Here is a 24899-nt window from a genome sequence, read left to right on the forward strand (position 1 = left end):
GAAAGAACCTAAGACTGTGATCTGAAACTCAACTCCAGTTACTGGATCGTAAAACAATAATTTCACCTTAACTTCGTACACTTCTCTCTATAAGAATGAATTATATTATATTACACGTTCACTTCTGTTATTACACAGTAACTCAAGGTTCTTTTTTCATTTCCTGTGCTTTCCACTTGACGCGCGGGACTAGCCGAGCGGTCTCAGGCGCTGCAGTCATGGACTGCGCGGCTGGTCCCGGTGGAGGTTCGACTCCTCCCTCGGGCATGGGTGTGTGTCTTTGTCCTTAGGATAATTTAGGTTAAGTAGTGTGTAAGCTTAGGGACTGATGACCTTAGCAGTTAAGTCCCATAAGATTTCACACACATTTGAACATTTTTTTTTTTTTTTTTTTTTGCTGTCCACTAGAATATATTAAAACCGAAAGTATTATTGTCTCCTACATGCACAACTGCACTGTGCGATCCCAAAACAAGTTTTACTGTTGTTCATTTCGATAGTTTTTCTGTGGGCGTGAGTTAACAGAAAGTATGTTTGTTTTATTTTCTGCACTTTTGTAATGTGCTGGTCAGAAACCGTGTTAACATTTTGACTGAGGACATACGAAGCAACCAATAGCAGAACATGCCAACAGTTCACATCGCACTCATCTAAAACAGTAGTTGTAAACTGAACCGTTTGTAATAAATGAGTGTATAAATTCAGTAAGATAGGTAACATTTTTTCCTGAACCAGGCAGCACAGAATTAAGAACCGTACAGTCAGCGTCTTGAGCTGATGACTCCCGGTATTTATTATTTATTTGGCGTATGGCTCATAACATCACAGTAAAAATTACAGAAACAACACGATTTTAAAAAAAATCACATATGTATAAACAGAACAATAAATAACAGTTTGTATATAAGGACACCACCAATTGTAAATTTACACTCACAGAAGAGCAATCACAAGCAAACGTCCAGCTTAGATAATATATAGTCGATTGCCTCTTGGGTCGTCATTAGGAAATCCTGTGGGTCACCCTCATATGCCCTTAATGGGCATTCCTGCACGATGTGTTTGACCGTCTGTCTCTCAGCGCCACAGTCGCAAGTGGCCGAAGGAAGTTTACCCCATCTGTGTAAGGAGTCGGTGCATCTCCCACAGTTGGTTCTGACGCGATTAAGAGTTGACCACACTTTGCGAGGGCAATCAAATCCTTTTGGTTTACTAAAGATGCATGGCATACTGTGGCAGTTTACTGCTGTTCTGCTCTCCCATTCCTCTTTCCATCGGTCATTTATTTTAAAGTTGGTTTGGTGCAGAGCCTGTGCGGTCTTTAGTGGAGGATGCCTAGACCGGAGTCGGTTTCCTTGGATGTCGTGAGTATCTTAATGGATTTGTAACTGAGGGTTGGTCACGATTTTTTGAAATTCTCTAACCAGAGCGTGTTCTCGGCGCAGGTTAGGAGGGGCTATGTTACTGAGAACGGGCAGCCACACTGTAGGAGTTGGCCTGATTGTGCCTGATATAATACGCATTGTTGCATTAAGTTGGCTATCTACCATGTGTGTGTGTTTGCTGTTGAGCCACACTGGGGCACAGCATCCTGCCACTGGATACACCAAGCCAAGGGCGGATGTTCTTAAGGTAGATGCTGTGGAGCCCCAAGTGGTGCCACAGAGCTTCTGCAATATGTTGTTGCGTGTTTTAAGTTTCGCTGCAGTTTTCGTCAGGTGTTCTTTAAATGTTAGTGTCCTATCTAGGGTAACCCCAAGGTACTTTGGGTGCTTGTTGTGATTCTAGATAGACATGTAGTTCTCTGTTGGCCATTTTGTTGTTTAAATGGAAGGCAGATACTTCCGTCTTTGTAGCACTAGGCTGTAGCCTCACTTTTCTAAAGTACTCACTGAGAATCCCTGGGTCACTCGTAAGGATATCTTCGGTGACCCTTCACGTAATTAAATTTTTCATTCACTTCCAGCTTCTGTTTGTATCGGCAGCGTACGAAGAAGAGAGACACGAGGCAGCTTCGCACTCCGTATCGCAGGCCATACCAGACGGCCATACTCGTGCCTATGGAAAGTAGCCGCCAACCTCATCGCGCAGAATCTCCAATACATCTCACGTATTTTCTTGAGAATGGAAACAGGCATGACCCTCCGTTCACCGTTAAAAACAATTTTGGATATGTTAGCTACATTCTGTATATAGCAACCTATGCCGCAAAATTAACAAAACGTAAATTGGCCAGTCACTACATTTTTTACTGCAAACTTATCAAAGTAAATACGGTGCTGTACTTTACTTCGAAGTATCACAATAACTATGAGCCTTAACGAAAAGAAATCAAGGTCATTATAAAGGTGCAATGTATGGCTATAAGGTGAGCAAAAATAATATTCTTCCTATCGAATAGTTTCTACAAAATGGAATGAGAGAGACTGCACAGTAGAAAACCCGTGCGAATCTCATAACAGCGGTTTTTATATTTTTACGTGAAAGCTAAGTTTTACTGAGAAACCAACTACAGAAGCGGATGTAACTTTGCTCCAGCTAAGTATATCAGTTTTTAAAGATAAATGGGATGACAAGAAAGTTCAGTCCCCTTGTAGTATGCGATACGTTTTGTGTGGATGGATCAGTACCTAAGTGGTTGTGGTTACCCAGATGGAGGCGGAAGCACAACAAATCTCGTGTGGCGTATTTACTTCTGTTCTCTGTGGCTACAGTCGACATTCATCGCACCCACCTGGCGCCTATCGCCTGTCCTTATCAATCAGCTACTTCATCCAACTGTCACTGAGCGTTTGTGTTGCTAAAGGTTTTTTGTGGCAAAGTAATACGACACATACACGTATTTTGTGAGTGTCTTGTTACACAAAAATGTCCTTAAAGTTCTATTAATACTATTTTTTATGTTTTAACTGCAGATACATTTTCTCCCTGTTTTTCGATACTTACACAAAAAGTGAACCTTTATCTATTTCTTTGTTATAACAAATATTCTAGAACTATTATTTGTATTACGTATGGTGACATGTTGTTTACTCTTGAGGTACTAATATTTTCGACTTTTGCCTCCCTTCCTATAGATGTGGCAATACGCAGTAAATGTTTTTCTTGATTTCTCCTAAAATACTGACCAGCAATAATATTCGTTTGCTTACGCAGATCAGTGTTGGAAAACAAAAGACCACTGAAGTCATAATTTCTGATCTTATGGAAATGTATTATTATATTATGTTATACACTGATAAGAAGTATTTTCAGTAACTTAACGATTTGATAACGAGACGTTTCCACGTAACTTATGTAGATTTACATGAATATGCACAACATTGGGATGATTAGGATATGGTACAGTCTGTAAATGAATTTTTATATTTTCTTGCTAATCAGTCTCATAATAAGGCAAATTTGCTTTCTCTGTATGTTGGTTACCAGATAATTGGATGTATAAACAAAATGTAAAGTTTATAATTTTCAGTGTGGGGATGACAGAACGTGAATTTTCATGATATTTCTGCCGGATTACAATGTGATACCTGAGGAAGGGACAATTGTTGGGTTGTTCAACGGTTATTTGTTTTTTTGTGGAATTTGTATTTTTTTACTTTGGGGCTTTCGAAAAAACCCCTCCTCACAGTTCTGAAAAAAATTCTACTGGAGTATGTAATGAATAGTGGTATCTTTGATGTCACAGCGTACTGATACTGCATGCCTTGCTTACTTGGTGTCGCCTGTTTCTCTGAAGTAGCACTGTCTTGCTCTATAATGAGAACAATGCCCCAGCACTAGTGGTAACGCACCATTTTTGTGTGGGAAGAAGAGTTAGTGTTGAGCTTTCTTAGGGAGCAGTCGTGCGCCGCCATGCCACGTATGAATAATGTGTAGCACTTGGTAGACAATGGAATTAATAGTAAAAAGTATTACTTTGGTGTATAGAAGGAAACTATTTCAATTATTTCGCAGAAAGGCACTTGGGATTAATTAAGAGATTTACGTCTGATACAGATTGTGTACGAGAATCAGTGACTGTCTTGGAGAAGTATATTAATGGTAGAACATAAATGAAAAGGCCTTCATGATCAATGACTACCTGATTAATTAATGTGGAAAAGTAACGTAGTAATGGTTGCTTCAGTGTGAATGTTAAACATAACTGTTAAACAACAGTGGCTGAGTGTAGGCATTGTAAGGGAAGTGTGTTATGTGCAAAAGGAATAACGAATCGAAATATTTTGACTTGTACTGTTATCATTTCAAAGTGATATGTCCAAAAGAACACACTACACATTCATATAATTGCTACGCCTGAGCCGGCTATGAATGCACAACCATCAGTGCGGATGTACATTTACATTCGATCTCTAATAAGAATCCAAAATTAGTGAGCATGGAGGACATGCACAGAGACAATGGAAACGCGGTGGCGCCAGGTGGGAGGATGAGTCAGCTGAGGCGCGTACCGAGATAGTCCGCGCACTTTACCATTAACATTGTGTCTGTCTGGGTGGCATAGTGGCTAATGCAACTGTCTAATTAGCAGGAAATCCCGGGTTCGAGTCTCGGTTCGGTACCTATTTTCACGCGTCGCTGGTGACTACACAGATAGTTCCGATGCAGCTGATATGTTCAGTTCCATCCCTTCCCTCTTCTTCCGCCCCCCTCCAACATCAATTTACATAATGCGCATCACAGCTGCGGAATTTACGTGGTGTCTGTTCTTTCAGACATAAAAGACTGCTTTTGTTCGAAGAGTTATTTTCCTGCCGAAAAGATCTTCATGAAGTTTGTTGTCATTTATAAACCACACTTAGTAAGTTAGATGCACATCATTGTGGTTATTTGTAGCTTCATGAAAGAGTATGGCGAAATCGCCACTACCTGTGAGTTTTTTAGGCAACTGAATGTTACTGTCGTTAGCCATATTTAGTATCCGATGGCTAGTAGTGTGGACTGACAAAGGCATACTTAGCAGTGGCTTGGCACCTGAGTAACCTGTCGTAATAGATACCATATCCATAGCCTCTGGTAAAATAAGGTCTTCCGCTATGGTGTGGTTTCTTGCTCTTTGCTACAAGGTAGACAACTTTATAAGATGTATGAATAGCTTTTGCAGGAATCGTAACTTCTTTAGTGTACGCTTTTTTTTAACTTGTGGAAAAGTATTGTTATGGATTGTTTACCGCGCGACCGTGATTTGAGTCCAATCTTCGTTTCATTTTATTAGGATGCATGATTTCAGTAGCTAGTTGTCTTTAAAAAATATCACATACTGAGGTTGTCCTTCATTTCCCACATTAGTACATGCAAAACCGGAATTCAAGAAACTGTCCTAATACTTCCTGCATCTTCGTCTCTCCGTGTCTTTACAATCACATGATACTCGTACATTTAAAATTCAGGTCTAGCACTGACATTTAAAGATTTGTCCATGCTAAAGGAGAAAAACAAATCGCATAGGCGAACAACAATTTAAAACGATCTGTATTAGACAAAAGTTACCTTCAAAATTTCTGCTACTGAAAAAAGCAAGTGGGTTATATAGTACAATTTAACTGCCATAGTAAAAACATTTCATTTCCTGCCTGCTAGATATCACTAGTAGCGCACACTTGTTCGTTTCTCATAAAGCAAATAAATGAAAGTGTTGTTTTCATAAAACCACTGCGACGCCCCTTCTGTCAGGCGGCGATGGTCCTGGGAGCAGTGATTCACAGCTTGAAAACCCCTCGTACGGTTAAGCACACATTTGTAAGCTGAGCTTGCCTTACAATTTGAGTGCCGCAGCAACTCCATACAACTATAGCTTCACATTTTATATGACTGGATTAATTAAGTGAGAAGGAAAGGAAGGACCACCACTTATAAACTGGTTAGCAGTCGACGAAAGGTTGGGCGCACTCACCAGCGCAGAACTGGAGGATGACGTTGAGCACGGAGGGCGCCAGCAGCTTTTTGAGCTGTGTTGGTCTCCCGCACCTGTTGCTCAGTTCTTCCAGCAGAGCACGCACCTCCTCTTCCACCTGAGCCTGCATAGCAGCCCCGCTGAAGCCCAGAGAGCGTAGGTGTCGTATCACGAAGGCGCGCTGCTCCTGCCACAGCTTGCCATCCACCAACGTAACTCCTGCACAGCCAATACACGTGTCAATCAGCTCAATGTTTCACGCTCTGCCCAACCCGACATTCAGTATCAAGGCAGAAGAATAAATAAAGAAAGAAAGGAATATTAGGGCATACTGTTGTGTCGACATTGAGATCATTGGAGGCAGAGCACATACTGTTTGGGCTTTTATTTTCAAAGTAAGCATCGTTGTAATCATCTTGGTGGCGTTGGAAGCTTCAGTTGGATTCTTTTTCATCAATTAAATTTGGGTTTTTAAACTCTGTGTTTTGAAAAACACAACGTATTTCTTTTCCTACTTATCCAATCATATTTGAACCTCTATGGACCATATTCTGTAGATGACAATTTATTTCTGTAAATGTATTATACAACATCCATAGTTCATCGTTAATGTCAGGCCTAAAAACTATAGCATGTGATTGTTAAGCACCAGTTGTCATCTGTGTGATATTTTTACACAGTATGTTTTGGGATAATGTTATACCATTATAAAATGTTTTAAAACAAGGAACCAATCAATAAATCGCGACCCAGCATGTACTAACTGCAACATAAAATATTTATACCGCCCTGTAGTATAACATATTAGCTTCTGTGCCATAAGACAACATCAAAAGTAAAAACCCAGGAACACACGTTTTGTTAAACATATAGCTCTTCTTAAAACATCGTAAAATATCTCACTCTGAAAGAATAGTTGTAAACTAAAGGAAGCCTCTTTCATCTGCAAAAGATAGTACTTTCTTGGGGTGCATATGACACATCCCCCAACGATGTAAACTGTCTATCATAGAATCTATAAACGGTATGGGTGCTAGCTAGAGATACCTCTAGATTAGATTATATTAACTTTCATTCCAATTGAACAGTAGTGAGGAGGTCCTCCAGGATGTAGAACGTGTCAGAAAAACAACAATACATGACAAATATTTGCAACTAAAACAAATAAGCTAATGTACCATTCCATAGGTCCTAAGTGGAATGATCGTCAGTTTTTAATGAACACTATATGAAAGAGTCATTTGACAAATACGAATGCACTGAATTTAAAATTAAAGTTTTTTTATTTATTTATAAGGTAATAAACATGTAATACAACTACTATAATATTTATTTACAATGAAAACATTACTGCACTGAAATGGTGCAGAAGTTAGATTGTACACACACACACACACACACACACACACCTATATATATATATATATATATATATATATATATATATATATATATATATATATATATATCAGTTGGTTTTACTGAGAAATTCATCAATGGAATAGAAGGAGTTGGCCACCAATAAATCATTTAGGCTTCTCTTAAAGTGAATTTCATTGGTTGTTAAGCTTTGTATGGCTGCTGGCAAGTTATTGAAAATGTGTGTTCCTGAATAATGCACACCTTTTTGTACAAGACTAAGTGACTTTAAATCCTTGTGAAGATTATTCTTATTTCTAGTACCGATTCCATGAATTGAGCTGTTGGTTTGAAAAAGTGATATATTTTTAATGACAAATTTCATTAAGGAATAAATATATTGGGAAGCAGTAGTTAGTATCCCTAGTTCCCTAAACAGGCTTTTGCAGGATGTTCTTGAGTTCACACCACATATAACTTTTACTTCACGTTTTTTTGCCTGGAAAACTTCAGCTTGGCTTGATGAATTACCCCAAAAAATAATCCCAGATGAGATTGTGGAATGAAAGTAAGCATAGTATGCCAGCTTTTTCATTTTTATATCCCCTATGCCTGACAGAATTCGCATTGCAAACAGAGATTTGTTAAGACGCTTCAGCAGTTCTGTGGTGTGCTCCTCCCAGTTGAATTTATTATCAAGCTGTAATTCCAAGAATTTGACACTGTCCACTTCTTCTATCTTCTTGTCATTGTATGTTAGACATATACTCGTGGGACACCCGTTACAAATTCTGAACTGCGTGTAGTGTGTTTTTTCAAAGTTTAGTGACAAAGAATTGGCTAGGAACCAGTGATTAATGTCCACAAATATTTTATTAGCTGATCTTTCTAAGACTACACTTGATTTGCTATTTATTGCAATGTTTGTGTCATTGGCAAACAGAACGAACTTGGCATCTGGCAATGTTACTGATGAAAGGTCATTGATATATACAAGAAAAAATAAGGGCCCCAAAATGGAACCTTGTGGGACCCCAGATGTAATTAGTTCCCAGTTGGATGATGCCTGATAGCTTGATACGAGTCTCTTTCCTAGTAACACCCTTTGTTTCCTGCCAGAGATATAAGATTTGAACCATTTTGCAGCATTTCCTGTTACACTATAATATTCTAGTTTACTTAAAAGGATATTGTGATTTACACAGTCAAATGCCTTTGACAGATCGCAAAATATACCAGTTGCCTGCAATTTTTTGTCTAATGAATTAAGCACATTTTCACTGTAAGTGTAGATACCCTTCTCAATACCAGATCCTCTTAGAAATCCAAACTGTGACTTTGACAGCATGTTATTTGAGATAAGATGGTTATAAAGCTGACTCTACACTACTTTTTCTAAAATTTTTGAGAATTCTGGCAACAGTGAAATTGGACGGAAATTTGATGCTATTTCTTTATCTCCCTTCTTAAACAGTGGCTTAACTTCAGCATATTTCAACCATTCAGGAAATATTCCACTGATAAACGACTGGTTGTCAGGATTGTGATATGGACCTGCAGAATATCTTTTGGCCCTAAGAAAACATGATGGTGTGTTAACATTTATTGGTTCTGATCTACTGCTCAGTTTCTTCTCACCAGCGGCTGACATTTCATGACAGGGACAAAGGTGGAATTCCAGTGACTTCTGTTGTCGGCCTGGCTTGGCTGGTCGTCAAGGCTACTTCTCCAGCAGTTCAGCTGAAGTCTTGTGGGGTGCTGTCTGGCTTTCTGCAGGTGGAGCCATACTTCGAGTGTGTGCCTACACTGTTCAAAACATCCTCAATCTCACTCTGGAAGATGACAATTATCTGTGATAATCTATTGAGATGTACCATGCTGCTGGAAGTCATGTAGTTAGACGATCCTGGCCCCACAGGACAGGTAGGCCCTGGCACCTAGAAGGTGCCTTCCATGATGATCAGAAAGAGAGGCACTGGATGGCTGTTTCACCCTTCAGTGACAATGATGTTAGTGTGATAAGCACCATGAGATGTACTGGTGTTGGAAGACCCTCAGTATGCACAACAGTGAAGTGATAGATGGCAACTAATGGTAAGACCCGTGAGCAGAAGGCCTTGGTTACTTGGATGTTGTCATCTCAGAAATGGAAAGCAGCATGTTTATGAGAATTGCTGGAGCTTCCAACACTTGAATGTCTCTACACCATAACGTCCTTGAATTGAATGCTATAGGTACGAACACCATCAGTCCTAATGACCAACTGCATTCAGACCTGGAGAACTGGGGTATTATGGCTTGAGGTAAGATGTGAGGCTCTGTTCATTATGACTGAATGTGGCCCATTTCGTGCACAATTTCTATACCAGGTGTCAACAGTCCTTGTCCCACTGTGTTTGCTTAACAAGTTGTTACAGGTGCGTAAGTGCAATGTCAAGTCCCCAAAATGTGTTATTGCATCTGAGGTAAAGCTTCTTTCTTCATATCACAAGAACTAATAAATATGTCTCAGTCCCTTTAAAAATTCAAATTTGTTGTAAGTTCCTATGGAACCAAATTGCTGAGGTCATCGGTCCCTAAGTTTACACACTACTTAATCTAACTTAAACTAATTTACGCTAGGGACAGCACATACACCCATGCCTGAGGGAGGACTCGAGTCTCTGATGGGGAGAGCCACGTGAACCGTGGCAAAGTTCCTCAGAGAGCATGGCTACCCTGCACAACTCTGTCCCTCTCTCTCTCTCAACTGACATTTTGATAAATGTGTAACTTGTGCTTGTGCTTGGTGATTGGCGCCGGTGTAGCAATGTGCGCTCATGTACATGACCAACTTACAGTGCTTATTGCTTCTTTCTGCTGCACAGCTATATCATCACCATTGTCTGGTGTTCTTCGTATCACAAGAACTAATAAATACGTCGCCATCCCTCTAAAAATTCAAATTTGTTGTAAGTTCCTATGGGACCAAACTGCTGAGGTCATCAGTCCCTAGGTTTACACATTACTTAATCTAGCTTAACAACTTTGGTTGTGCTAGTGCAAACTTAAGAAAAATTTAATTCCTTCCCCTTTTCTATTTTGGGGGGTAACAGAACATGATATCATCATCATCATCACTGTTCTATCTAAAGGCAGGTTTTCACATGGTAGTTCTCCAGGCTGTCTGGTCTTCTTCCATCCTCTTCAGGTCTGCATAATTTCCTCTTCCCTTCATGTCGTCTATCATCTTGTATCTCCTTCTTCCTCTCAGTCTTCTCTCACAAACCAATCCTTCCAAAGCATCTACAAGCAAGCACTCCCTTCTCAATGAATGTCCTAACCAGTTTTTTTTCCTGACATGACACTGAGATGACAAAGGTCATAGGATAGCGATATGCACATATAAAAGTGGCTGTGGTATCGCATACAGAAAGTGTAAAAGAGCAGTGCATTGGCAGCTGTTATTTGTACTTATTTGATTTATGTGAAAAGGTTTCCAAGGTGATAACTGCTGCACGACGGTAATTAACAGACTTCGAACTCAGAATGGTAGTTGGAGCCAGATGCATGGGACATCCCATTTCGAAAATCGTTAGAGAATTAAATATTCTGAGATCCACAGTGTCAAGAGTGTGCCGAGAATACCAAATTTCACTCATTACCATGGACAACACAGTGGCGAATGGCCTTCACTTAACAACTGAGTTGTCAGGGTTAACAAAAGCAGCACTACACGAAATAACTGCATAAATCAATGTGGGATGTACGACAAATGTACGAGAGTGCAGCAAAATTTGGCATTAACGTGCTATAGCAGCAGATGAGCGATGTGAATCCCTTTGCTAACAGCAACACATCACCTGCAAGCCTCTCCTGGGCTCTTGACCACATCGGTTGGGCCACAGAGGTCTGAAAAACCGTGACCTGGTCAGATGAATCCCGATTTCAAATGGTAAGAGCTGATGGTAGGGTTCGAGTGTGACGCAGACTCCACGAAGCCATGGACCGAAATTGTCACCAGGGCACTGTGGAAGATGGTGGTGGCTCCATAACGGTGTGTAGTGTGTTTACGTGGAATGGAGTGGGTCCTGGTCGTGTCTGGCCACTTGGAGATCATTTTCAGGCATCCATTGACTTCATGTTCCCAAACAACGATCGAATTTTTAGGAATGGCAATGCAGCGCGTCACTGGGCCACAGCTGTTCACTATTGGTTTGAAGACCATTCTGGACAATATGAGCAAATGATTTGGCCACCTAGGTCATAATGGAGAGGTCAGTTCGTGCACAAGATCCTGCAGAACTGCTCAATATTTCTGCAGGAGACTTCCAACGACTTGTTGAGTCCATGCCACGTCGGGTTGCTACGCTATGAATAGCAGAAGAAGGTCTGACAAGACATTAGGAGTTATCGTTAGTCACCTCAGAGTATATGTAGGGTCATAGTAAATTCTAAAAACAATCACTAAACATATGTTGCATCGTGTGCGTCCATATAGAATGCCCAACAGGAAACATACAACCTATGCAAAAGATATGCATGCATGTCTGAAGGACATTGTAGTATAATAAATGCAGTTACTGCCACAACACAGACCCTGTCGCCATTAATGAAATAATCACGCCTGGTGGGGCTAAAATGACGATACAAAATAACAGATGTCTTCCTATTCTTAGTTTCACAAAAGTGTGAGCATTTGACATTTGGAGGTTTGGTTCGGCACTGGGGGCTGACTCGGACAGCCGAGTTAGGTAAGGCGAGCGCTCAGGCCTGGCGGAGTTACGGGTTCGAGTCCTCGTCTGGCACAAATTTTCACTTGTCACTAGTAGCTGACACTAATATGTATTCACAATATGTGAATTCATCTAGCGACTTTCACAACTGCAAATTTGAAAGACTGTGTCTGTCTCTTCAGACACGCATACATGTCTGGCGGACATTTGCAGTTGCTGCATTAACACACAGACTGTCTCCATTAGTGATATTCTCAGTACCGCTTCATGAGACAGTTGTAAGATGGCTTCACAAGATATAATGTGCATTTTTAATTTTATTTTGATTGCTCACATGAAACTACCTTAGTTCTTAAAGTCGATTTGTAATGTCGCTTTGCTTTTATGTTGTTTTATGTCTTGAAAGCATGTCATCGGCATGGTACTCGGAAGAATTTGCTTAAAGAGTTACTGATTTTCAAATACTTTTTTAGAGAGTGACAGTGGTTTGTCCTGTACTTAATTTTCCGGTCTGTTGTACAACACTGGTGTGCTTTCTTTTAGATTTTAATTGCATACGCTGTTTTCGTACCTTTCACTCTTTATTCTAAACTTGTAACACACGAGATTTGGGAGAAAACTAATGTAGCTATACCCACCGGGAACCACTATGTTGTTGTCACCGATCGTTAATATATCCTATTGTTTTTGTTGCATAGTGTTGTGTATTCATTCAGAACTTTCTTTCCTTATGTTGTTGATTTTTGTATGTCATAGTTTTCCGTGGAACCTGACCTCATGGTCCTTACAGGAAGCAACAATCTCGGCTTTAGCCTTAAAAAAATCTTTATTTATCAAAACCAATATCACCTAAGACATTAGTGGGTCGAAGTAACATACAAAATTAATAATTTTCAGCAGCATTTACCAAGACTTTATCTACTTATTGTTAGTATGAACTACAGGATGGAAGATTAGCTACTCTATGGGTACTCCTACTATTTCACCTACTGTTAACCTACTATGCTATCTATTCTACCCTACTCTACAAAACTACATCCTCCAGCGTTACATTTGTGCCAGTAAAAATATAAACCTACTATCTCTTGGCCGTGCCCACCGAGCTAATCCCAGTGGGCGTGCCCCTGCCACTGGGCTGGCCTTAATGAAAGTCGCTGCAGGTCTTTTTTGAATGTCCTACAATCTATTTCCTACTAATAATTTTATCTACTAAGTCATAATCGGTGTGCTGCGTCTATAGTCGGTCTATAGTCCTGGACGCAACGGATCCCGATCGTCACGGCGGTAGGCCAGTACGCATCCTGGCGGAATGAGATGGTGCATAATGTCACGTTTTTTCACTTTCGTTACTCTATCTCCCTACGATATTCTCTCAGGACCTTGGCGGATACCTCGCTGGCTAATCTATCGATGATAGTGAAGGTAAATGGGTTCCTGATTAGATGGAAGGTATCTGTATTTGGCAGTGAATCCCTTAACTCTGCGGCAACATCATCGAAGATGGGACACTCGTAGACCACGTGGTCCGGTGTACCTATCCCGGCACCACAGTCACACGAGGGTGTCGCTCTTTTCCTGAATCGGTAGAGATATGCCGGGTATGGGCCATGCCCCGTGAGGAAGTGCAGCAGTCCCTTACTAGGCTGAAAATGCTTCATTCTTAATCGTTCCTGGATGTTTGGTAATAATTGGTGTGTTCTTCTCTCTGTCTCATCCCCATCCCAGATCTCTTGCCAAAGTTCCATTCCCCTTCTTTTGATTGATGGTTTATCCCCCACTCAGACCCCCATAATGTCCCCGGTTTTTTCAATTTGCCCTTTTTTACCCAGTACCATGCGGCCTGCTCCCTGATTTTTACATCTAGGGGGCACAAGTCCATGAGAATTAACAGTGCTCCCCCAGGAGATGTACGGTAGGCCCCGACTGAGTGCAATAGCATGTTCCGCTGCACTCTCCTCACGGCCACAGCAGGAACGACCCTCGTGAGCCTGTGAGCCCAGACTCCAGACCCGTAGCCTACGATGGGGGCGAGGATTGTGTTGTGGTACAACTTGATGAGGTTTGGGGGGAGATGGAATCGCCTATGCCCTATCGTAATGAGGTTATTTAGGACCTCTAGTGACCTATGCATTGTGACTTCAACGTGCCAGGCGAAGCTCCATTTCTCATCTAGTACTACTCCTAATTACTATCTTGCTTCTCGACGACGTATTACCGGTGTGCCATCTATCCTGACTGTAGGGTTTCTGGCCAGTTTGCCTTTTAATAGTAAATAGGAGGATTTATTTGGTGCGACTTTTTGTTTAGTTCTGTGGCACCATTGTGATAGTATTGTCATGGTTCTTTCTATTTTGGGTTGTAATTCCTCTCGGCTACGGCCTCCAACCAACACGAGGGTAGGCTATCACCTCTAGCACATCTGCACTGTTCTCCAAGGTGTCAAGGAGGGGCTCCATATTGACATCTCAAAAGAGTGGCCCCAGAACAGAGCCCTGTGGACACCCCTTCGTTATCTTTTTGCCCACTCTCCCGCTGGGGGATGATAGCCAGACCTCCTTATCCATACAATAGCTCCTGGGACATCCATATAGCTGCTCTGGACACTCCTTCTCTCGCAAGTTGGAGAAGAGTGAAGGCCACCACAGGTTGTCGAGGGCGCCACTGATGTCTACCATGATGCCAACTATGTACTTATGTGTGGACAACCTGTAGACCTCGGCCGCCATGGCGATTGCGTCAGATGCAGAATGCCCGGGTCAGAAGCCGAATTGCCTGCTGCTCATCCCACAGAGCACCCGGTGTGCCATCAGTTTGTCAGCCAGCAACCTCTCCAGCAATTTTCTCAGCAAGTCCAACAGACATATCGGTCTGTACTACTTAACCTTTTTTTTGTATCTTTATCCTGGCCCTTTTTAATGATTACAACATTAGCCTGTTTCCAGATGGTGGGAAGCGTCCCGAGGCTCATGGCATCGTTGTAGATTCTTCCTAGAGGTGTTACTAGTTGAGGAGCGAGGTATTGCACCACCTCCGCTATGATGCCGTCTGGTCCTGGGGCTTTACCTCTTTTAAGTGACTTGATGTGCGTCGCCACCTCGTTCTCTGAGAGTGGGTACACTGCAATATTATTTTGGAACTCTTCTGTAAGAGCCTGCCTATTTAGGCCTTGTTCTTCAGTTTCCTTGTCATCTGGAAGCAGAGACCAGAGAAGGACCTCAGCAGTTTTCTGCCATGACCTTGTCATCTGATTCCCATCCCAGACAGTTGACAGTACCATGGGCGACCTAATCTTTTCTCTAACTATTTTATATGGTATACCCCAGGGATCTATAGCCAGTTTGTTCTGAACATATTTTTCCCAGCTTTGGAGTCTAACCCTTTTGAGTTCCCTTTGGAACTGTTCCTTGGCATTCCTGTAAATTTGTAGCCATCGCTGTTTCTCTTCCCAGACGACACTTCGCTGGTAGTACCTCCTCGCCCTCCTGACCGACTGACGCATCTGCCCTAGTTCGGCGGACCACGGTGACGGGGAGGCCGCCACGGCCCTCCTCCTGGTTGGCACTGCATCCTTCACCGCTTTAGTGATGGCACTAACTAGGTCTTCAGCGTGCTTGTCGACGTCTTCATCACCGTCTGGCCATGTCGGGATGACAAACTCTCTTGTGAGGCGCTCCAAATCTGTTTTATTGTAATTTAGCTGAAATTCCCATCCTATGTCCCAGTGGCACTCTCTATCAGTAAGCTCGAAGGTGATTAGATTGTGATCACTTGTCGTGACTTGGTTTCTTACCGTCCAGTTTTGTAGGTGACCAGCAATATTTGGTGATACTAATGTTCAGTCAATATTTGTTCCTTCTCCTCTTCCGCCAGTGTAGGTGGGGGGATTTCCTGCTCTGTTGGCAACCAAGTACTGCAAAGACATTATTGTTTCCTCCATCTTCTCCCCTCTTCCATCCCGAGTGCCACAGTGCCACAGGGGGGACTTCGTGTTGGCATCTGCCACACCACTAACCTTCGACCTCTCAGTGCCATGGTTATCTGTACTAGTTGGTCGAGGTGCATTTCAGTTTCATCACCGTATTGGAAGTACATATTTACTAGATGTATAACTCCAACAGGTGTCTGAAGTTCGATAATAATAGCGTTCGTCTGAGAGATGCGCAAGCACTGTGACTCTTAGAGCTTTATTTATTACTATGATGGTGGCTTTAGGGTCATTTCCGAAGCACACTGTTTGTCAGTTCACGGCAGCAAAAGCTATGTTTCCCGCAAGAGAGTATGGCTCCTGTAGACAGAGTACGCCAAGACTCATCTCCTCCACCACCCTTCAGATCTCCTGCATGACTAGTCTGCTGTTGTGTGCGTTGAGTTGTCCTAGCTGTATCATGGCAGTCATGGAAAGTACGTGTGGACGTATGGGTCTGGAAAGGTCTTTCTCCAGTCATATGCTATCCTACCGTTAGCTAAGACAGCCTGTTTGTAGATCTCATCAAGGTCAAATTTCTCATTCCTTCTTTGAAACACCGTTTTAACAAGGTCAAGCAGTGCGCCAAAGTCAGTGGGGAGATTCATGGTCTTTAACTGTATTCTATCGACAGCCTCCATGGCCGAGAAGGTGACTTTACGTCCATACTGATGCCCTACCCACACTATGTGCCGTAATGATGTGGTCAGGACAGTCGGCTCCTCTAGACGGGATAATTGCAGAGCATGTTCTAAGTTTTGGTAGATCCTAACACGATCTACCTCTAAGCGTTTGACCAGTGGTTGATCTGAGGTAGCTGTGGCATTTGTGCTGCTTACTGCGTTTACCTGCAGTGGTTCTTCAGACGTGGAGCTAGTTTTTGCAGATGTTAGTTGGTCCGTTATAGCAGGACACCTTGCTTTTAATGCCCGATCTTCTGGCAATCTCAAGTTCCGGGGTGGAGGGGGAAGAGCGGCACCTGTTCACATGGATCCGTCTGGACGCACACGTCTACCATTCCTTCTCTTCCTGTTTTAGTTTCTGCAACAAAGGCCAGGAATTGCTCAAATTTGACAGCGCCTCTTCCCTGGGGACTTTCTTTTTGGCATCCTATGCACTAATGTGACTTCAGCCATAATCGGTCCTCGAAATCAATCTCTGCTCCAACATCCTATAGGTTGGGCAATTCCTTCCTGAGGCGTTATGTCTTTTTCCCTCTCTTGACACATGGAATACAAATTCCAGATCTTGTGCAGCTCTTCTTTATATGGTCTTCTGCCCCACACCTGTAGCAAGCCGGCTTCCGGTCACAGTATTTGTGGATATGATCAAGGTCTCCACAATTGTAGCAGCAAGGCACCACCAAGTAGTCCCGCACGTTAATGACATGGAATCCTACATATATCCTACCCATAGATGTAAGTTTCTTCCACATGGATCCTGATACTTCTGATACATGGTGTACTACGTTTCTGTCTCTTGGGCCTGTCCTGAATCTTAGTTTGAAATCGTTTTTGAATTGTTCATCTGTCATATCGTCAAGTTTTTGGCTCTTAATCGTTTCGCACAGTTCATTGTTGTCCATTGTAACCGGCACATCGTACATGATTACAAGTGGGTTCCTCTTTTTGGGAGGTTCGCATCTGACTGCCTTACACATGTTTTGATTATTCAAGATTTTATTTCTGTCCTCTTCTGTAGCTACGTCTACAATGACTACATTTCTGATTGCTTTTACCTTACTAACTTTGATTTTCTCCTTGATTGGATTAACCATAGTCGTGAAGATTTCCTGCACTTTTGTGTCTTGGCTGGGCAGGGGTCTTAAAAAGACCGCCGTGTCCGGTTTCTGTGACACCTTCACAATGGTTTCTTTCGTTGTTTGTGTCTTTGGTGCTGCCTGAGCTACTACACCTGCCTTTGTCTTAACTGGTTGTCTTCGCAGCTGGAAATTTTCTCGTTGTAATTCCACAACTCTCCCCTCAATCCTCGCGTGAGCAATCGCCCAAGAGGTGATCTCATTTTTTAGAGCTAATATCGCTGTCAGACTGATTTTCCCGTTTTTCACGTTGGACTCCAACAGTTGTGTAATTCTGTTGTGTCTCTCGCTTACGCTTTCGTCGATCTGCTCCATGTCCCCCGACGGGCCGGGAGCAGAAGGCATTGAAGCTCTCGCGGACGCACATGAATCGCTTGTCTCTGGTTCGGCCATGATTGACAAGCAATAAAAAAGAGGGTTGGGAGCCCGTCTCTAACCCCGGACCGGGGGGAGCGGGGGGGGGGGGGGAGGGGACACTAAGATGCAGCTCACCCACCAACCTCGTTCCTAGATCAAGGACACCCCTGAGCTACCGGGTTCAGCACACCGTTGCCAGTATACTGGTCCCCTTCAGTGGCCCCGTCATCGACGATTTCTCCCAGTGTTCACCGGCAAGTGCACCTCGCACTCTGGAGAAGCAGATGCACTCCTCGTCCTTCGCCACCTACTTGCCCGAGCTTCCACCTAAAGGCCTAGGACCCGCTCCTACTAAGGTGGCGGCCCGGTCACCCAGTCGTTCGACGATCTAGACCCAGCTAACCTGGCCCAGGTGATGTCGCCACCTCCTGGGTTTGGCAGAACACGCCCCGGTTACCCACGGGCGCGGCGAAGCACACTTGCCGACTCGCGCCGAGGTCCCACGCCTACAAACAAGGTCGCCGGCACGCAGAGCACCTGCTGGTCTGTGCCCAGCGATTTCAGATGGTCAGTCCCTCAGACACAGCTCCCGCTGTGCCACGCACCCTTCGCTTTCGCCTTGGGTTGGGGGCGTTTAACGTCCTAACGTGACGGGAGTTTAACGTCCTTCCTTGACACACGACAACCCTCACTGTTCCACAGCCCGGAGATGTTATGAAATTGTGATGATGTGATGATTGTGGTGTTACAACCCGGGTCTTATATTGTGGAGTTTGACATCGTAGAGACGGTGCGGCACTCAAACCCGAGTTACGTTCCCCAGAGGGCCTCCACACGTACTAGGGGATCATGGCCGACCATGTCTCACCCACCGCTTTTGATAATTCACGGTGGGCCACTGCGGTTCAGTGAGGATTGCACCCAGTTAAGGGCTAGCCTTTTAACGTCATGCATGGACGGCCCTTCCCGTGTTAGCGTCACCCCTTCTAAGGGGGTTACTGAGCGCCGGCGCCACGTCATGGCCACGGAATAGGACATTAAGGTACCCGTCCCACTCAGGTTCCTCTGAGCCTCAAGGGCACTTCAGAACAATCTGAAGATTCCCGGGAATCAGAGGGTCTCCTGGCAGTTTTAACCCAGTTACGGAAGGCAACACACCTCCCCCGGGTGGTGCCACGCAGACCGCTTTTCCGCTTTAGCCTTACAAGATTTAGGGAAACCATATATAAAACGTAAATCAGGATATCCGGACGAGCTTTTGAGCTCCATTCCTCCCGATGGAGTATCCGCGGTCTTATAAATCGCGCCACCTTGGAGTGAATAGCTAATTGTTGGTATGACTGCGTGAAAGCAAAATAGAAAGCTGGAAGTGCATATTTGATTCACTCTGAGGTATCATCACGTGTAAACACGTGTTTAATGTCCATCGACACAGAAAACTAAAAGCAACAACATTCTCTTCATTAAAACTTCTAGAGATGTGACCATGTTGTCGTATTGTCATATCTAGTGCGTATCAAATTAATGGCGTAAAAGCATACAGTTGAAAGTACACTATACCAGAAGCAAAAACTCTCAGTAAACACAGGTTCGCAAACGAACTGCTTGCGAGATAATTGCGACTTAGTGATTACCACCCTCTACCGACGTGATTCTATGTAAACACCACATGACAGTCCGTGGTGTGGTCTCTGTTTACATTTCCGAGACGAGTTGTAAATAGAATGGCTACGACAGTACAGAATACAGTGAGAGTGCCACTCATGTCATATCTGCGGAGCATCAGTTGTGTCCTATGAGTATTGATGGCAACATGGAGCATTACAGAAACGAGAAGTCTGCGGATATGTACAGTGTGTCATTTATGGCAAGGCTAACTGCAATGCACGGAGGGCTCCACGCCGTACCAAGAAGCATATGCTGCCGGAATGTACCACCCGAGTCGAATGTTTACAAGGGTGCATCAAAGCCTCCGAGAAACTGGGAGCATTCCATGTTCAACACAAGCTTGTAGGTCTGCACGAACTACACGTGTGCTCAAATATGTGCTGGTGGAAACAGTCGAACACTCTCCGGGTATCTCGAGAAGGAGACTTCCCACTCAAATTCCTTGAATGAGCCAAAATATTGTTTGGAGGATGTTTTTCAATGCAATGTGCACGCATCACTTCCAACGACGTCAGTGACCTAGGCGTACTATGGTTCTGGACTAACGTTCTGTAAGTGGATGGAACAACAAGCTGTAGACAGCACTCAAAAATGGCTCAAATGGCTCTGAGCACTATGGGACTAACATCTGAGATCATCAGTCCCCTAGAACTTAGAACTACTTAAACCTAACTACCCTAAGGACATCACACACATGCATGCCCGAGGCAGGATTCGAACCTGCGACCGTAACAGTCGCGAGGTTCCGGACTGAAGCGCCTAGAACCGAACGGCTACCGCGGCCGGATAGACAGCACTACATTTGAAAATCCCAGTTCGATTTTACAGAGAGCACTCTGTCAGTGGCTCCTTAGCTTGCATGTATCGTGAATCTCATAACCAGCGTAAAGTCCCAAACAAGTGAAAAAAGCACAGATGACTCCTGTATTAAAGGAGGACAGGAAAACGGACAAGCAAAATTATAGACCAATATCCTTAATGTCGGTTTGCTTGTAGAATTCTTGAGCATAGTCTGCGTTCGAATGTAGTAAATTTCCTTGACACAGAAAAGCTTCTGGCCGAAAATCAACACGGATTTAGAAAGCATTGCTCATACAAGGTATTCCACGAGCTGTTGATGAATGGGAATAGGCAGCTTCCATATTAGTAGATTTCTGGAAAGCGTTTGACACAGCGACCTACTGTAGAATGTTAACGAAGGTCGAGAACACGGAACAGGTTCTCACAAATGAGTGGCCCGAAGACCTAGTGAGTAAATGAACCCAGTACGTAGCCCTCGATGGCGAGTGTCCATCATAGCAAGGGTGCAATCAGGACTGTCCCAGGGACCACTATTATTTTCTATACACAGAAAAAAATTACCTGACGGACCATGTGCAGCGGTTTACGGCTGTTTGCTGATGACGCTGTGATGTATGGGAAAGTATCATCGTTGAGTTACTGTAGAAGGTTACAGGAAGACTTCGACAGAATTTCTATTTGGCGTGGTGATTGGAATGTAGAAAAATGTAAGTAAATGCAGATGAGTTGGAAAAATAATCCTGTAATATTCGAATACGTTATTAGTACTGCGCTGTTTGGCACAGTCACGTCGATCACGTATCTAGGTGTAACGCTACAAAGCGATATGAAATAGAACGATCATGTAAAGTCGGTTGTAGGGAAGGCGAACAACCCACGTCGGTTTATTGGGAGAGTTCTAGGAAAGTGTAGCGCATCTCGAAAATAAGACCACTTATCGAACACTAGTGCGACACATTCTTGAGTACCGTCCGAATGTTTGGGAGCCCACCAGGTCGGATTAAAGGAAGACATCGAAGCAATGCAGGCGCGTGCTGTTAGATTTGTTACTGGCAAGTTCGATCAGCATGCGAGTATTAGTGAAGTGTTCCGTGAACTCAAAAGGGAATCCTCGTAGGGAAGACGCCATTCTTTTCGTGAAACACTGTTGAGAAAGCTTAGGCAACCGGCATTTGCGACTGGCTGTAGAATGGTTCTAATGCGGCAAACGTACATTTCGCTTAAAGACCTTACGGTGGTTTGCAGAATATGTGTAGGCGAAGAACCCAAGATCTCTGGATTTGCCGTCAGGCACTTACCCACGGATTTTGTGATTAATTTTTATACCCCTCATTACTTTTTGGGTGAACATCCAGGCGTTTTATTTGCGTCTCCCAATTTCCTATTTGGGTGGCGCTAGTTTTAGCCTCGGTGTGTGTGTTCGTAGTTGTAGTGAAGTAGAACATTAAATTCATCGATTCACATGTAACTTCCTGCAGGCGTGCTACATTACGTTAACAGCAGTGCCACTCACCTTTCCTCAGCCCCAGGCTGCGGAGGTAAGCGAAGAAGTTCCGAGGCCGTCCTTCAAATTCGGGTCGCGTGAGCACCTCGCGTATGAGGCTCCTGGTGGAGACGATGACGGTCAGGTCGCCGCCCAGATGTAAACCAATCACGGGCGATCCGTACTTCTGGGCTAGGTACGTGAACGCCTCGTGTTGCGATCCCAGCTTCTTGCTCAGCCGGCGGATGTCCTGGTAGTTGCCCACCAAGGGAAGCCATGTCGGACCTGGGGAGGCAAACAGTATGTCGCCATTAGAGATGTTCATTATGGAACGAATTTAGTGCTTTAGCGATATTTTCTAACCACCCTGTCTTCTACGTTATATCGTAATTTTCTAACCACCCTGTCTTCTACGTTATACCGTTATTTTCTTGGAAGCAGGGCGAGTTCATGCACATTACAGGCACAATATTAAATACTGCATTCAACTACGTATTCGTGAATGAGGCTGCTACAACTGTTCAACTCTATCACTGGCCCACAAATTTATGATGCTATGGTAAGTATTCTCTGTATATGAAGCCATTAAGACAGATACACTTGGGTTTGCCACTTGACAGTATTGTGCATATCCCACAATGTTCCATCGATACAACTGTTCGACGTCTTCAGGTGGTGATAGTTTCTGTTGTCGCTGCTGCGAAACGCGACAGATGATCACTGCGCGGCGGCGACGAAATTTGTCAGGCGAGGAGCAGGAGATACTCGTGCGCGGGGAGGCACTGGTTTATAGTTATCGTGGAGAGACCGCTATAAAACATATTTTCATCCGTCTTATTTGCACACCAGTGTGCATTCGAAGAGAAATGACATACTTTTAATGCGATTTCCGGCTCGCGTTCGAAGAGAAATGGCATAATTTAAGTGCGATGTTTACGGTATGCTGTAGCACATTAGCACATGAGCTCCGGCCGCCAACGTTTATCTGTTCATTTTAACAGCCGTCTGCAGCACCATACTTAAAATGCTTCTATATATTTCACTTCATATTTCACAGCCGTAAAGAGCTATACTCCAAATGCAGCTCTATATCACCTTTTTCCCCACTCACTACTTACGCGAGCTTTAACAACATTGCTTTCAAATGGCTCTAAGGACTATGGGACTTAACATCTGAGGTCATCAGTCCTCTAGACTTCGAACTACTTAAACCTAACTTACCTAAGGACATCATACACATCCATGCCCGAGGCAGGATTCGAACTTGTGACCGTAGCAGCCGCTTGGTTCCGGACTGAAGCGCCTAGAACCGCTCAACAAAGGCGGGCGACCATGTTAGAAATCACTTAAATCATGATAACCTGCCATTATAGCACATGTAACCGGTCTAACAACTGCGCCGGACACTTGTCTTATATAGGCATCGCCGACTGCAGCGCCGTATTCTGCCTGTTTACATACCTCTGTATTTGAATACGCATGCCTATACCAGTTTCTTTGGCGCTTCAGTGTATAATTAACAGTGGAAACTGACAGTTGAAAGGATCAAATAATAAAGCGAAAGCATTCCAGGAAGCAGGGTCCATCGTTCGCAAATTAGTTGCGAATTTGTGGTTACAAGCCAACACAAACTTCAGTAGGACAAATTGCCTTTGCTAGCGCATGCGTATTTATAGATGTGAAATGCTTGGCCCAGTTTTTCTAAATGTTGTCTCAAATTATCGAGTCGCATTTTTTTACAAGACCTGCAGAGCATTAATCATAAAGTATTGTAGAGGTTGGTGGGATGTGAGTCCCACGGTCACAGTATGGCGAAGTGTGGAGTTCAGTGGTAAGAGGGTGTTGGGCGCGCTGGGGTGCTAATGAAACAGTATTAGCGATTTACATATTTACTGTTTTTAGTTTTGCATTTGATTCACGTTCTCTGCGGCAGTAGTGGCAACAGTAGAAGTGTCATGTGGGATTGGGATGCGTTGATGCGTCCATGTCAGTAGACTGGAGCGTGTCAACATGTCCAGTGCTGCAAGCACAGCATAAGCGGCGTGAAGCAAGGTAGCCAGCCCAGTTGGTGGCAGGCATTGCCCGTTCGGCAGTGACGCTTAACAGCATGATGACTCGGTTTACTACGATGCATTCAAGGACATCGAAGATAGCGCCTTAGTAATCTCCCAAGAGCTCTGCATGGAACGGTGGTGATTGTGCAGAGTTACGTCATGGCCTCTCCACCAGAGGAAGGCGGTGGACACTTGTGTCGGCTTACAGATGCAAATCGGTTGCAGCAGCTAGCGCACTTTCTCTGAACAGCGACAGTTTAACAGTGCATCAAACTCATCAGTTTGGCCTCCAGTGGGCAGCTGGTAGAAGGTTCCAAGTTGGCAGAATATTATGCTGCCTTCACAATGAGGTCATAGTGCCGAACTGGTGATTCAGACACCTACCTCGAGCGATGTATACCAATAGCTTCGGTTGTATGTCATGCTATTTGCAGTATCCCCTATCTATATGACATTGCAATGCTGACGTTGCTTGAGAGTCTGCCTTAGCTCGGCTTGTCGGTGGCCAGGGAGACGCTTCAAAAGATTTTACATTCACCTAGGATATCTTTCCGTGGTGCAACAGTGTTACGTAAAGTGCATTGGTGAAGTTGACAGGTAATAGTACTAACTGACTATCTGTACATATTTTACCAAACGAGGTGGCGAACTGTTTAGCACACTGGACTCGCATTAGGGAGGACGACGGTTCAAACCCGCGTCCGGCTATCCAGATTTAGATCTTCCGTAATTTCCCTAAATCACTCCAGGCAAATGCCAGGATAGTTCCTTCCAAAGGGCACG

The 24899-nt window shown here is 43.7% G+C and overlaps 1 protein-coding gene across 1 annotated transcript in view; it reads right to left on the minus strand.

Moving 5' to 3' along the window:
- The window catches only part of LOC126481120 (methyl farnesoate epoxidase-like), a 189820-nt gene that overhangs the window by 115866 nt on the left and 49055 nt on the right, over positions 1-24899 (minus strand). The window contains exons 2-3 of the mRNA XM_050104654.1: positions 22093-22347; positions 5897-6115 (exon numbers count right to left, since the gene is read on the minus strand). Of these exons, the coding sequence (XP_049960611.1) occupies positions 5897-6115; positions 22093-22347 (474 nt within the window). The remainder of the gene's footprint in view (positions 1-5896; positions 6116-22092; positions 22348-24899) is intronic.

The sequence above is a fragment of the Schistocerca serialis genome, chromosome 5 (genome assembly GCF_023864345.2).
Source record: "Schistocerca serialis cubense isolate TAMUIC-IGC-003099 chromosome 5, iqSchSeri2.2, whole genome shotgun sequence".
Taxonomy (NCBI): Eukaryota; Metazoa; Arthropoda; class Insecta; order Orthoptera; family Acrididae; genus Schistocerca; species Schistocerca serialis.